At 40.4% G+C, this 15602-nt stretch overlaps 1 protein-coding gene across 9 annotated transcripts in view; it reads left to right on the forward strand.

The window, feature by feature from the left end:
- Positions 1-15602, forward strand: part of PLCB4 (phospholipase C beta 4) — a 186790-nt gene that overhangs the window by 147439 nt on the left and 23749 nt on the right. For all 9 annotated transcript variants that reach the window (XM_039569012.1, XM_039569015.1, XM_039569014.1 and 6 more), the window contains 6 exons: positions 945-1109; positions 3875-4079; positions 7801-7889; positions 8282-8432; positions 11134-11183; positions 11307-11372. In XM_039569012.1, the coding sequence (XP_039424946.1) occupies positions 945-1109; positions 3875-4079; positions 7801-7889; positions 8282-8432; positions 11134-11183; positions 11307-11372 (726 nt within the window). The remainder of the gene's footprint in view (positions 1-944; positions 1110-3874; positions 4080-7800; positions 7890-8281; positions 8433-11133; positions 11184-11306; positions 11373-15602) is intronic.

Below are 15602 nucleotides of genomic sequence, written 5' to 3' on the forward strand. Positions count from 1 at the left end.
CAATGGTAATGAAAGCACAGTCCCTCCAAGAAGGAATCAGATAATTCCTGGGCCATGTATTTCGACAGTTACTTTTCTTTTGTGACTAAAACTAGTATAAAATTCCATATGAATTTTGTAGTTAAGTAGTTGACCAAAAGCCATCAATGATAGCCCTCAGCCACATAACTCTTCAGATCTATTATCCAGAGTGTTCCCTGGAAGGATGTTAGGTCATGGAAACAAAAGGATTTGGAATGAGCTTAGGTCTGTGAAATCATGTTTCAGGTTTTTTTTCTTCCCTCCTTGATTGTAGTCATGAAAACAATAGCTGTATTTTTAAGTAATAGATCATCTTGATGGAATGAAAATTTTCCCTGGAGTAATCACCTGCTGTGGCTAGATTAATCTTGGAGCGAAATGGCAACAAATTTTTATATATATAGCAATACAGAGGAATCGTGTGGGTTTTTTTGTTTTTTCACTTTTTAAGCATCCTGTACTTTCCAGACACATTCTATGGAGTCAGACTGACACATGATTAGTTTCAAACCCTGAGTGAAAGCAGAGCAATAGTTTCCTTTCACCTCTTGTGGTCAAGATGTATAATAGAAAAAAGTGCTTCTGAACAGAATGTTTGAAGTTGTGGAATAGCAGTGCCAACTCTGGTTGTTTTCTTCAGTGTTTTCATACAGTGAATGCATCTGTGAGACACTGGCTGTTTGGGATGACTGACAGCTGGTAATACCATAGCACAGTCATTTCAGGTGAAGGTTATATTTATATATCTGATCACAAAAGCTTTTCTAAAGAGGTGCAGTTTGAAATACACCATTTTCATATGAAGAACTAAACGCATCTGTTAGCTATAAACCATTTCTCAGAGTGATGTCAGTGAAAAATGACCACTGTTTCCAATATTCTTTCTTTGTGTTGCTTTTCCTTACTCTGTTACTGTGTTGCAGGTGATATCTGGCCAGTTCTTGTCAGACAAGAAGATTGGGACGTACGTGGAGGTGGATATGTACGGGCTGCCCACGGACACGATACGCAAGGAGTTCCGCACACGCATGGTGATGAACAACGGCCTGAACCCTGTTTACAATGAGGAATCCTTTGTCTTTAGGAAGGTAGGATACAGGATCTCTGGAAAGCAGTTTGTGGTTTGCCAGCACTTGTGCCCGTGAGCTTCCCTGCCCTCCTGAGCCAGCCCTTCTTGCTTCGGCCTGACTGCTCACACGGATGAGTGCTGCTCCCATGGAAAAGGGTTTGTAGGGCCCCTGTTTACTGCAGTAAACAATGGAAAGCTGAAATCAGCTTTCAGGAGGCTGCTTGGTTTTGGTTTGTTTTGGTTTTGTTTTTTTTGATTTTGCTTTGGTTTTGTTTTTCTAATGGATAACCTCTGTAGCTATCACATGATTTTTTTTTTGTTGTTTTTGTTTCCATTTGGCTTTTCCCTCCCCTTTGCTTCCTCCTCCCACTTGGAGGTAGCCACCTCCTCTGTGACCATGCCTGTGTTCAAGGTATGCAGTCTGCTCAGAATGAGCCCCGCTGGTGGACACCATCATTCCCTGGAGATTTCTTCTTCCCTGCCCTGGCAGTGGCTGCTATCTTGCACTGTTCCTTCAGCCCAGAGGGCAGGTGAGATGCTGCATCCAAAGCTAAGGTCAATGTCATTACATGGAAAAGTTGGAAGGGTGCTGTGTTCCTCAGGCGTGTTGCCAGCTCCCTCCTTCAGTAGTCCATGTGCATCATGTACCTTTTTCTTTTTTTTTTTCTTTTTTTTCAATAGCAAAAGAAAAACACTTTTTTTTTCTTGGCGTGGGGGATTTAAAGAGAGAGATAATTTGTCCGTGTTCAGTTTTTATCTCTCAGTCTTTATATATATATGATACACACATATATATATTTATTTTTTTCTTTTGCCTGGAGTTCCATCCAGACTACATGTGTTACAGTGCTGTCTTTGATAACATCTGTTTTGCTTACACTTGTTTTGTTGTCATGCAAAATCGTTGCTCTTTTATTCTAAAGCTCCGACTTCTATTGCAAAGTTCAGACTTTGCCGAGTGGTGATAGCACTTCACACTTGGGTATATTACACACTTAATCTGCTTTCCTAACAGCATAGCCAGTTTTTAATAGAAATTTAGTTGATGCAAGAGTTTTTTCTGAACTCATAGTCTGGAATGAATGTGACTTCAAGTGCCTTTCTCTGTGTATGAGGAGGCACAGGGAAGATGCTTAGGTACAGGCAATTCTGCTGCCTATGGCTTGCTGGCCATATGACCAGCATCTGCTGCTGTCTGATTTCTTACATCAAAAGGGCCATAAATTCCAGGGTGCACAGCTCCAGTCTGAAAGGGGGGGTACCTGTGTGTTGGGACGTGGGTACAGAGGCTGATGCCAATATTTCTCATTACTACTCTGCAGGGAGCAATCACATGGTCACACGTTCTCTTGAGCTCTTAGGTCAGCCAAGAAATTATTTTTCTTCACCTCAGGCCCTTGTCATATCTTAGCATTGTAATTAATGTACATTGAAGATCAAGCAGGTGAGTGGCATAAACACGGAAGGAAGGATTCCTCTAGCTGGAGATACTGAAGGCACAGTGCTAAAATGTCATGAGAAGGTGGAAGTGCCTACCAGACCAAATTAATGGAGAGGGAACAATAAACTTAGTCCCCACTTCTGCTCCCTGGCAAATCTATGTCAAAGACCATCATGTAATGAAAGATGTGCTGATCTGTGACGTGTAGGGGAGAGATCTTACCTGCCCTGTTTGGGTTGCAGTGTTCTCCTCAAGCTGATGGTTTACCCTACGCAATTGTTCTCAGGTACTGTGTTTGATTGTTCTTCTGTCATGTTTTCTCGTTTTTATTTTAATTAAAATAAAGTTTCAGTCATTCTAACCTGGGTTCTGTGTTGTCCCTCTGTTGTGTGAGGGGAGGAGGGGGTAAGTGCTGGTGGTGACCTGTGCTGGGAGCGCTAAGCTGTAGTCGAGTAGAGCAGGATATCCGTGAACTGCTCACATGGGTTCAGAGACCAAAAGCAGACTTTATTTTGTGCTCCCCAAGGCTGAAAATGGAAGTGGCAGGGGGAAAGTCTAAGGAAGAAGGCAGACACAGTTTACTGAGGTCTTCTCTTTTGTCCCAGAGCTGTTGGTGAATAGCACCAGGTAGGGAAAGAGTGGGAAATCTTTCCCAGCGTACAGTCAAGGTGGGCTGGCAGTGGAGCTGCACCTCTCTGTTAGTCTGTCTCCTCCTCACTGCTCCATGCACAGAGGCAGCACCTTTGCTTCAGGGAGGGCAGGAGATCTCTTTGTTACTGTTCTGGTCAGCCCAGGTGGGGACTGGCAGATGCAGGGGGCTGCAGCATCCCTGCTCCCTGTGCATGCCTTGAACCCCCATGTCCTGAGAGCAGCACACCCACCTCTGCTGGCAGCACAGCATTTCAGCACCTCAGACATCCCCATCAGCCTGTGCTTGCACTCTCCTTGCCCTTTTGGATGCATCCCAAATCCCATCTGTCTGTCATAATTCCTCCTGATCCAGCACTACCTGCCCTTTGATTGCTGCTGTATCTGTCATTTCCCATGCAGTATTTACCTGCCTTCTTATCAGTGTCACCAGTCTTCAGTAATGAAAAATAAACATGCAAAATATTTAGCTGGTGTAACTGTGAGCTGCAGGATTTACATAATCTGAAATCTACCCGTTATTTAGGGTGAAAAAAGCTTTTCTAGGAAAGATTAATTTTGAAAAGTGGGGTTTGCAGGGAATGACCTGATCTTACAGTGATGATAGTTTCTGGCACACAAAGTTCACACATGGGAGGCGGGGTGGGAGCTGCTGTATCAGTGTCATTGAATGTCTGCATTTTGTGGCTTTCCAGGTTATCCTCCCTGATCTTGCTGTCCTGAGAATAGCAGTGTATGATGACAATAATAAGCTGATTGGTCAGAGGATCCTGCCTCTGGATGGGCTACAAGCAGGTTACAGACACATTTCCCTTCGGAATGAAGGCAACAAACCACTCTCTCTTCCAACGGTTTTCTGCAACATTGTGCTTAAAACATATGTGCCTGATGGTTTTGGAGGTGAGATAAGCCTTTATCTCGGTGTGCGAGTCCTAAAGTGCTTCAGTGTCACTGTGCCAGCCAGAAGCACACGTGCAGTGCTGGAGGATGGAAAGATTCAGTATCTTAGCTCCTTGGAATCTCTGGATATTGAGTTAAGAAATCTGCTTTTTGACCAAGTGCCTGCCTCAGTGTTAATGATAAAAGCATATATCTACTAAATAACAAAATACTGTGGAAAATAATCTACTACTACTTAGCTCAATTTGATTTTCTCTGTTGACAGTTTAGAAAGAGTCTTCTTTTTGCTTTTTTTATTACATGTTGTTTGATATAAATATCTGTAGGGTTAGGATGTACTTTATATTGATGGGCCTATAAGTATAAAAAACTATATGCAGAAATGTAGTTTTTTCACACAAAACCAATTCTACATTCTTGGGAATATTGGCATATTGTTAGAAATGGCCAGTGAAATAATTCAGCATCTCTGCATTTTTCTCTCCCGATTTTGCATGGTTTTGGTGTGGTTTAATTGGTTTTGGGATCTCAGGACAGTTTTTTTTAATGTGAGCCATTTCCATGATCAGCTGTGGTCATTTATACTGTGGCAAATTGCCACGTGTGTGTGTGTGTGGGAATAAAGAGCTGAGAATAATGACTACACCACTAAAATCAGTGTACTGGGTGAGTTCCCCCTGAGGGTGTGCCTCAGGGAAAGGGCTTCTTCACCCCCGATGAAATTTGCTTGTACATCGGAGAATACATGAACAATTTAAAACTCTAAAATAGGAATTGCACTAAATGTTAGTGCTCTGACTCTGCAGAAATTACCTTGGGGGCTATTGGTGAAAGATTATAGATCAAACCAGTGTTTTTCTCTTCACAACACCTATTTCAAACCTGCTGCCTATGCAAAGAATGGCTGCAATTCTCTGAGTGTGATCTCCATGGTACAAACTGAAGGAAGGGAAGGTTCTCCTAACCTGTCTTCAAGTCTGTGTTTGCTGGTGTTTATCCAGACTTTAAGAAATCAACAGGCTGAGACTTCAGGAACAATATTTTGTGGGAAAAAAGTGTTACAAAAGCATTTGTGTTGTTCACATGTGAAATCCTGGTTTCTGGCAAGGCAGCTGGAGGTTTGCCACGGGCCTTGGAGCACCACCATGCCATCATGCAGCACGTTTCATCGACAGTATTTAACGGCAGGGACTTTGTCTCAAGAGAAACGTAAGCTTCTGCTTAAACTTGAGATCCTCAAGGGTAATTGAGCCATCAGTCTAAGAGACACATTTAGGAGTGTCCTTTAATTCTTACCTGAACTGAAGCTTTTGACAGTAAATGACTCAGTTAAAATATTTTCTCAGCTAAGGACGTGCTCCTGATTTGGGATTGATGTTTTATGATACCAGACTTTTTCTAAGAATAGAATTTAAACTTAGCACTGAGTTTGATGTGGCTTGAGCTGCTGAGTGTGCTGGACCCATAAGGAGAAGAGATTTTTTTTATTTTTTTAAACTGCATTCTACACATAGAGAAGTGAAAGACTTGTTTTTCAAAGAGAATTTCAACAGCAGTTTAGAATTTGCACATTGTGTGCTACACTGTCAGCATTGCTGTAGATGGTGTATTTGATAGAGGTAGGAAATCATTGCTACCCCTAAGTAACAATATTGTTACAGTAAAATGCTGCTAGAACGAGAGAACTGGTTGTTGTCGTTTACTGCCAGCAGTGGCAAAAACAGACTCCATATTAATAGGAACTAAGTGAGTTCAATTATAGTTCTCCTCTCCCTTCCCACATAGGTTGGATGTGCCTCATGTATTTTCCTCATTGATATAGAACAGCAGCATGATGAACAACTGGGAAATAACTTCTGAAACTCAGGTGGAACCATTAGTATTCTGCTGGCATGTGGTTTTTAATTACTTATCATCTGCAGTGAACTTCTCATTGTTTTATGAGCTATCATTAGGATCTCCATGGTTGTTTTAACAAACCTGTAGGAAGGTAGAGCTCAAGTCAGTAGCTGCCTACTTTCTTTTTTCTCTTTTTTGTTCTTTTAACCTGTATGAATAAAATTTTAAAATGTGCCCTGAATAATAACTAGAATGGGTGATGCATTGTAGGCTTTAAAAGATGTGTGTTCTTTTTTTTTTTTTTTATGGCTTGGTAATTTCTTGTGGTTTATTTGCATCAGCCTCTCTGTTCCCAATAAAACACAACAATGGCACAAATTGATGCAAATGAAGCAGCAGTCTCCAAAGAGAAGCTTCTATAATAGAAATCTCTAGTGAGTAAGCCTGGCTGCTCAGGTTAGTGGTTGGTGTCCTCTGTAATGTACTCTTTCAGTGATTCTCAGAGTTTTATATTTAATTGCAGTTCTCCCACAAAATGCTGCTCCCCACCCCCAGCTCAGCTCCCTGGGGAGAAAGGGAAGCGTAAGCAGAGGACAAATGACAATGTGAGAGGCAGGGATGAGTCACATCCCCCTCAAAAGTGCTGAGCCTTTGGTGATGTGCTTACTTAGACAACGCACAGAGGTCCTGCTCTCCCAAACACGTTAGTCATTTCTACCTAGAAGCTCGTGATAATCAGGTTCAGTTTTCAAGTGACGCATCGTGCTGGCAGGGTAGCCCTGGGTTTTCATTGAAAAGTGCGTGCCAAGGACAAAAAAGACATCCTTAATGAGTTAGGGAGAGGAGAAACAGTCGGTGCTGAGCCACAATCCATTGCCGTGGCTAAAAATAAATTCTACATGGCTTTTGTGAATGTGAAGTAAATTTCAGAAGACATCAGTGGGTCACAGCAGATATTGGAGATGACGTATTTGTGTAGATAAACAGAGCTTTCAAGGGTAGTGCAACTTCTGTGGGAATGGGAGACCTGTCTGTGCTGTGGCTTCAGAGGAGCATTCCACAGAACAACTCAGGTTGGGAGGGAGATGATACAGCCCAGCCCCTACCTTGCACAAGAAGTTTCTTGCCAAAACTTTTAATGGGTTGGATATTTTCACTTTTTTTTGACTGTTGGAGTTAAGCATGGAAAGGGATTATTCGATATGCAGGTAAAAAATTCCTGGGTCTTTGTCATCCTATGCTTGCACATTTATCACTGCATATGGAAAACAGATTCAGTAATCTGTCTGGTACCCAGGGCTGTGATACCACTGGTGGTACTGTGTCATGTGCAAGATTCAGATGCTGCTCTTTCTTACAAAAGCCATTTCACAGCCTGTCATGTTCCAGACATGGAATATCACAAAGGCCAGTGAGAATAGATTTACCTGATTGCTTTAACCCACCTGAAACTGCTCTTTAGCTAGGAAATATAACAGCATTTTCTGCAATTCCCTGCACTCCCAAGTCAGTCAGCACCCCCTCAAATAACCAAGGGACAAAGTTAGTGCTTTGTGGCTCAGGAGATCCCATTCTGGTCTCAAATTCTACGGTCATTAACTGAGAGGAAGTTAGAGCAGCTTCAGTCTGATGGAGTCACTGGATTTTTCCTAAATAAGGTACCTAGATTAATACCACGCCTTGGTGCATTATGAACTGATCCATGTTCCAGGTGCTGTGGAAATAAGCACTTCCAGTCCTGCCAAATTCACTACAGAAAGCTGGACTCTTGTTGCGAGCCATGTCTCAAAATAACGGGGACAGAGTAAAGTTTTTGTAAAATACTCATTTCCAAATGCCTCCAAAGCTCACAAAAAGTTGATTTTTTTCTTTCTTCTTACAGATATTGTGGATGCTTTATCAGATCCAAAGAAATTTTTGTCTATCACAGAAAAAAGAGCAGACCAAATGAGAGCTATGGGTATTGAAACAGTAAGTAGAATCAATGACAAACACAACCCGTTTATGTCCATGCTGTGTTTTTTATTTAAATTAAACTGGCCCTTCTCCATCATTTCACTTTGTCATTTCTCATTTTCAAATATAAGCTTCTTTGTCTTGCTTTTGTCATTTACTGAAATACTGGCTTTTCATGGATCACATTAATACATCCTTTAGAAGGAGAAATTTCAATAAATGGGGGCAGAGTTGTATTTTAGTAAGTAGCTATTTGAAATAGGTTACAAAGGATTTCCTACAGTGTTGTTTGAAAATACGTTGCAATTATATTATGTTTAAAGTAAGCAAGTTCAGAAATTTCCCCAACTTTTTACACTAAAGGTAAAAGAACAATCAAGTAAATATGATGTGGATGTTTCTTTCAGAGTGATATAGCTGATGTACCAAATGACACTTCCAAGAACGACAGAAAAGGAAAAGCCAATAATCCCAAAGCCAATGTAACACCTCAGAGCAGCTCTGAGCTTCGACCAAGCACCACTGCAGGCTTTGGGTCTGGGACTGACGCCAAGAAAGGTACACAAAAACCACTCCCTCTGTTCTGAAGTGATTCAGACAGTCACAGAGAAACACTGATTCAAGCTTAGTTTTGTAGTTGTATTCGCTCTTATCATTTTGCCATTGGGAATTGTCTTCGTCTAATTGCAAATCAGTTTTGTCTATCACTAAAATGACTGTATAAAGGTAAAACAGCTTTATTTCACCAAGTGACCTCTTTCTGTAGCTGTACACCTATAGTGCACAGATATATTGTTTAATATATATGTATATGTTACTTATAGCCTGCATGACTCTGGGAATGGTTTACTAGTAAAGATTCCTGGAGGAGTGCCAACAGGAGTGACTGTTATCTGGCATAGCCCACAGAAACACTTCTGCTTTTTTTCTTCCCTCACAAATCCCTTGGCAGAGTTGCAGATTTAAGTAATTAAAGGTATTTAGAATTCACTCGATTCTGTAGAGATTTCCCAACAATTAGAAATGTTTTCACATTGTGGTTTTACTCTGAATAGTGATTATGGAAATGGCATGTTTATTGAAAAAAAAAAAAATTAAATGTGCTCATTTATAAGGAAATAAGTATTTTTTCCTAACTCTTCACCATTCACTCTACAAAGTCATTTTATAGAGTCACATGGGATTATTTGTTTCTCCCATGTCATCCCAGGTAATGAAGATTAAGTGAGAAAACAAATTTGTACAGCTGAATGAAACACAATAAATATTTCTTCTAATGGGCCACAAGAATTAGAACGTGGTTCAATCACTCATCCACCTTGGCCCAAAGGGAAAAGGAACACGGAGGGCTCTTGTTCTTAAATTTAAGCACACATGGCTGAGTACACACTTGTGGAGGGATCTCTTGAGAACCAGAATGCCATTTCTCTGGACTCACTTTTGGCAATGAATCAAATGTTCAGGTTGTCTCTGGCACCTGGGCTCTTTCTGAAGTTCTTCCCTGGTGTAAAGCCCAGGTCACTTTATGCAGCGAGGTGTTTTCTTACTTCATGTATCATCACCAAGATGCACATGTGTTGGTTTTATTGTGCATTCATTAGGTGTGAAAGTTGCTGGGGTTGACAACTGATTCCTGGTTGCCATGGAGTCAGACCTGGACAACTGAGGAGATGTTCTATGTTGTAGTTCTATGTAGTAAATGTTTTAAAATAAAATCTTCAGAAAGTCTGTTTAAACACCACAGCCTGATGCAAGCCTGCTCTTAAACTGAGATTTCAGTACTTAGCACTTTCCTGTCTGCAATTTTTATCATTATTCTTGCATGTTATAATAGAGCTGTTCATTTTGATATCCCATGTAATGATTCTCATTTTGTATTTCTTACCTCTATGATTTACTAAGATCTGAATCATTCTACCACTGTTAAAATATGCAACTCATCTTGCTATTAGAAATTACTTACCCAGCAAAATGGGGAAGGCTTTCAAATGCACAAGAATGTGGGGGTTTTTTTGGTCTCAGATTTTCAGTAAGAGTTAAATCACTTGTGGTTTTGAAAACTTCAGCCTCTATCTGTGCCTACATCTGTTCCTGTCTCATTTGCTAGACTAATGTTGATTCCATATACTTGAGCAGCATCTTATGCTTCTAAGAAAAGAAAAAATTCATATTCCCTAAGGAGATTGCCTACCTCTTCTGCCCCTTTTTTTGTTTCCTTTTTTACAGTGTCTGAGCATTTTCCAGTTAAATTCACCTTAAAAGCCAGAAAGTCCTTTTCAAGGCAAAGGAAATCTTATAGTCCACAGGCACTATTAAGAGCAGTTAACTAAATATCTTTGCAGTGTGTTTGTACACAGGCAAACATTTCTGTGCGAAACCTCAGAAAAGCCTAAAAATTACAACTCTTGTGCCATTGTATTGGCATTTTTATTCACACTTACATGTAGGATGTGCTTAGTTTTTAAAAACCCCTTAATATGTCACAAAGCTTTTATTAAAGCATAAACATTAAATGGGATCGGGTTTTGTTTGCATTGCAGTTAAAGTGATCAAAACATATTTTCATTCATCTACATAGTACTGTTAAGTCTTGTGTCATTGAAATTTCATTAGAATTTTCACTTCTTTTGGTTTTCTGTTTCCCCTTCATTTTTTAAGCTCTCCTTTAGTCTTGGAGTGCACTTCTGCTCCTTTTCCCATAACCTGGTATTAAGCAAAATGCAAGTTTTAGTTTTGTTACTGCACAGGCTGCAGGTAAATTTTCTCTGCTGTGTTTTTACCTGACGAGAAGCACACCTAGCCTCAGATAATCCTTTTGTAGTCATGTAGAACCCTACCCAAGAAACCTCCCCACTGAAAGAAGTGGTGCCAGTGCAATCTCCAGCTCGGGACCAAAATTCTGAAGTTGTTTAATATTCATAAATTGTTTGCTGTGTTTGCTGAGAAGGAGCTTTTTTTCAGTTCTCAAATTGCTGTGTTTTGACACTTCAGTCCAGAACTGTAAGGGATTAAAATACACTCATTGATTCCGTTCTTTTTCCACAAGGCAGTTGATTGAAGAGTGCATGGGAAAAGGAAATTAACTGTATCTTGATAAATAATTTTCTCATTAACCTGTGATTTTTTTTTTTTAATGTCGTGAAAAACATTAATTAATTGTGAAGTTAAATGTAGGTTGCTGTGGTAAAACCCAACTTTTAAATATGAGATATACTAGTATGTATGAAATTTTACATAAACTGTATCAATACCTTCCCAGGTATAGACCTCATTCCTCAAGTGAAGATAGAAGATTTAAAGCAAATGAAGGTAAGTATTGACACAAGCTTTCCAGGGTGTGCTCCTAATTTTTTTGTTCTAAGTAGCCAGGATTTTACCTAGTTAAAGTCAATATGGCCACAGAAAAATTGATCCAGCTTCTCTTTTTTTTAGGCTTATATAAAGCACTTAAAGAAACAGCAGAAAGAGCTGAATGCCTTAAAGAAGAAACATGCCAAGGTAGGATCATTAAGAGTTCTCTGAGCCTAACTGAAAACAGTTGCTCACTAGCACAGGCAGTTCCTAATTAAATTATAGGGAAAGACTAAGGAATGGTAGTTGGACTCCCAAGAAAGGCATATATGTTTAAAATATACTGAAATATGCTGCAGTGAGCACATTTTCCCTGTGGCAACCCTTTGTATGTCTGCCTGAGACTCAGTGCACATTTGTTTGACCCATATAAACATCCAAGGCTCACCTTTTTCAGGTAATGATTTTATCTTGCTCCCTCTTATTATAATATTATTATTATTGACAGGTAGCATGGGAAAACAAGGCAGTAATGATGGGAGGTGGTGCTGCACTTAGGGCAGGCACTGGAGAAACTGCAAAATCACCAGAGAGGACTGGGATGTGTAGCTGAGAAATGAAGTGTCCTGGTCCTCCTCGTTTATATCTGTGTTACAGCTTTTTCCTGGCACTGGTACCACAATTACATACAACACTACCACAAATACACTTCATGTTAGAAAATCACAGCCAGTTTTCCTCTGCCCTCTGTCATTAGAAAACCATTACTCTTGTTACAGAATGAGTTATAATAAGAAAATACCTCAAGTTCTGAATTTTGGCAAACCTGTAAATCCATTCTGGGCTTTTGGGGCAGTTGCCGCCTTGCTGTCTTTGCTTACAAATTTCACTGCGGATCTCATGTCATGTGGTTGCCTGGGCATTTTTAATATCAGTCCTTGTTTTTATTTTCATGGCTGTTGTTTGGGCCTGGGACTCTGTACAATGAAGTATGGAGAAATTACTTTCAATAATTGGCACTTTTGTGGGGCTCTTAGTATTGAAAGCCATATAATAAAATCAAATAGTTACATTTCAGCCTCCTTACTGACTCTGTGCAGAGGGGAAACGAGTGATTTCTGCACTTTTGTGTTGTGTACAAAGCCCATGCTCAAAGAAAAAGTGTCTGTCACCAACACTTTTTGATATCAACAGTTTCTAGACCTTCATAGGGTCAATCTTTTGGAGAGCTTCTTATTTTTAGACACTACTTTGTCATTTCATTGGCCAACAGCCAGCAGTTTGCTACAGAAATGGTCCTGTGGTTATGTAGAAAACAGACATATTCAGGGGTGTCTCTCCCTCAAACACGTGACCCACCGGATATCTGAGCCAAGACTGTGCTTGTTAATATTAAAAAAAAATGATCCATCTCTTCAGGCTTGCACCTGCTTCCTCTAATCTGAGGAAAAAATTGCCAGCCATAATCTAAAAACACCATGCGCTCAGAAGGGCTTTCAGCATTAGCTCAAGCACAGCTATTTTATGTCTGAGCCAGCCTGTGTCCTGCTGGTCCTAAGTACAGAGTGCAGGCCTGTCCTAACAGCAAAGTGCCTGCCTGGGGCATGCCTGCCTAAAGGCTCCAGTAAGGGCGGCTCCTGGAATTCAGAGAGTCTGAGCAGGAAAGTGCAGCCATGTTAGCTCAGAGTTGATCTCAGGGCAGTGCTCCTCGCTGTTCTTAGTGCATTTTATCAGCTGGGATGGAGCAGGAGAACTCTGCAGTTGGTTATCCATGATCAGCCTCAGGAAGCCTGTGTTTGAAGCAGACGGAACCTAAAAGCTCCAGAAACAGGCTGGCTCTCATTTAACCATAGACACTCCAGAGATCTGGAGGACTAAGTAAGCAGAAGGGAACTGTTCATGATGCTTATTAAGGAAAGAAAAGTCTAATGCTTTTCCATCTAAACTTGGCTTTGGAAAATGCATTATGGAGAGCAAAAATTAAGTGGTGCCAGGCTTCCCAGCACACAGCACTCTGTCAGTGGTGTTCTTTGATGTTACCTTTCATTTATTTACTTCTGTTCAGCATCTCAGCCATTTTGGCTCCAGCAGCTACAGTAGCATTCTCCAAAAATCCCTGTGTTGGGATTGCTGAAGAGCAGATGATTACTCTTGGGAGTGAAGAACATGATCCAAACCTCAGTCCAGTTGGAAGCTATCAGCCTCTGGTGCTGTAGTATTCCTTGTGTTTGACTTTTGAAAAACAGTGGCAAATTCATATACTTGTCACCATTTAAAAAAAACTCCTTGTTAGGAATAACTTCTCTTGAATCTTAGCTCTGGTAACCTGTGCTTTTGGTAATTTTAAAATAATATGTCCAGTCACTTCTGCAGAGTGCAGAAATGCTTTTCTTAAACAACACATCCATGAAAACACCTGCATTTGGCTGCTTTTGAGGTAGAGTATTTCCTGCCTGCATTCCCTGAAGTAACTTTAATCTCCCAGTATGAATATTACTGTGCAAGTGCAGAACAGCTGATGTCTGAATGATGTCCTGTGGTTTATATTTCTTCTTTATCAAGTTATATCTTGAGTACTGTTAGGTGAATGATCTGGGGTGGCATCACAGGCAGGTGGGCTGTAAGGGCAAAGGACATATCTCAGTCACCAACTTCACCTCTTAGCAGCCTGCTCTTGTGGGTCCCTGCTTCACTTTATTATTTTTCAGGGCTATCAGGTAGTGTCTGTGCTTTTTGGGCTAGACAGAAGAGGAAGGATAGTGAAGGATTACCTTGATATATATTCTCTACCAGCCCAGCAGCACAACAGAGGATTGTGGTGTACAGTTCTGGAGTTTTCAGACACGACAGGGATAGTTGCAAGTGCCCCTTGAGGAATTTCATATGGTTCTAGACAGTAACCAGAGCTGCATAATTAATATAAATCCCCAAATTCATCTCCTGCACTTCCGTATTGACATTGAAAATACTGTTTGGATTAAAGCCTAGTAAAAAAGAACATTAAAAAAAATCTTCATTTCACAATGCAAAAGCAAGAGTACAAAAGATGATGGGGCTGTAGATTAATAAAGTTCTGCAAAATGGATTTTTGAATTGGAAGTGTTAGTTCCTTTTTTTTATTTCCTCATCCTTCTATTCTGTAATAAGAATCCTCCAGACCTCAGTTTTCAGTTGTACACAGTATTTGTGTTGCTTTAGGGAGATACCAGGCAGGAATAACAGTTTGTATAATGGGAATTTATTTCCTCTTCCCTTTAATAGACTGAACTGTGATTTCTGCCCACACACACACCCCAAAGGAACAGTATATGACTCTTTATTCTTTTCCCATGGATACTCTTGCTGTGATTTGAGTCTTTTTGTACCAATTATGTGGCTTCTCAGAACACTGGCAGATCTGTGGCTTCAGTCTGTAATGACATGTAATTTGTGAATGTATTCATGGAAAGGTGTGCAAATTCAGTGGGATTGAGGAAATCATGAGAACCTACCTGAGGGGACTTTTACCTGCAAACATGTTCTGAATCAACCTAAAACACGTTACCAACTGAAACTTTGCATTTGAAAACAAAAGATGCTACAAAAACCCATTCATATTTCTTAGAATCTTGACAGATGTTTGGGGTGCAGTATCAAGGTGTGATGGATTTTCTTTTGAGCACAGACAGAAAATCAAACTTGTATAGCGAGGAAAACCAGGGAAGGGAATGAGGGGATATGGTCCACAATATGTTTCAGATGCAAGACTTTCATATGAGCAGGATGTAGCAGTAGAGGGGATCTGCAAAAGATTTCAGTGTCACAAAGACTGAGGGCTTAAATGATGGTTGTTGTGAGGGAAAAGCAGGAATTCTAGCTCTGCATGATGTGCCTTTTTAGATCATGGAGTGGGCAGGAGTCTCATGCTTTGCAGAATTTGTGCTTAGTCTTTTATGGCACGAATTGGACAGTTCTGCTCATTCAGAGGGGAGTGGGTAGTTTGAGAGATGCTCTCAATCACTTCACCTGTGGCTGGCTGGTGCTGTCAAGCTTGAGTCATTCTTTTCACTGCCCCTATTTTTTCCCTGCCTGGTTAGTCAATGTAAACATCCCCTGGTGAGGCTGGCATGTTTTAATATTGACAGAGTCTATTTGTTTACCTTTAAATCCTCTGTGGAAAAGCAAATTCAGTTCCCCACTCTGAATACAACACTTGGAAGCTGTATGTGTTCCCTAGGGAAGTGCTTGGCAGATGCTGGCGTGCTGGGGTACAGCCCAGTACTAGATTTTTAAAAGCATTGCAGCATTTGTATTAATGTTTTGGTAAAAGTGAGTGTAAAAGTATTTAATTAGCATTTTTAGAGGAAGAAACAGTGATAAGGCAAAGGTGTGTAGAAAATAATAATAAAGAGCAGTAGAACAGCAAGTGTAGAATAGATGCAAAAAGAGCTGTAAAAA

Source organism: Corvus cornix, chromosome 3 (assembly GCF_000738735.6).
Source record: "Corvus cornix cornix isolate S_Up_H32 chromosome 3, ASM73873v5, whole genome shotgun sequence".
NCBI lineage: Eukaryota > Metazoa > Chordata > Aves > Passeriformes > Corvidae > Corvus > Corvus cornix.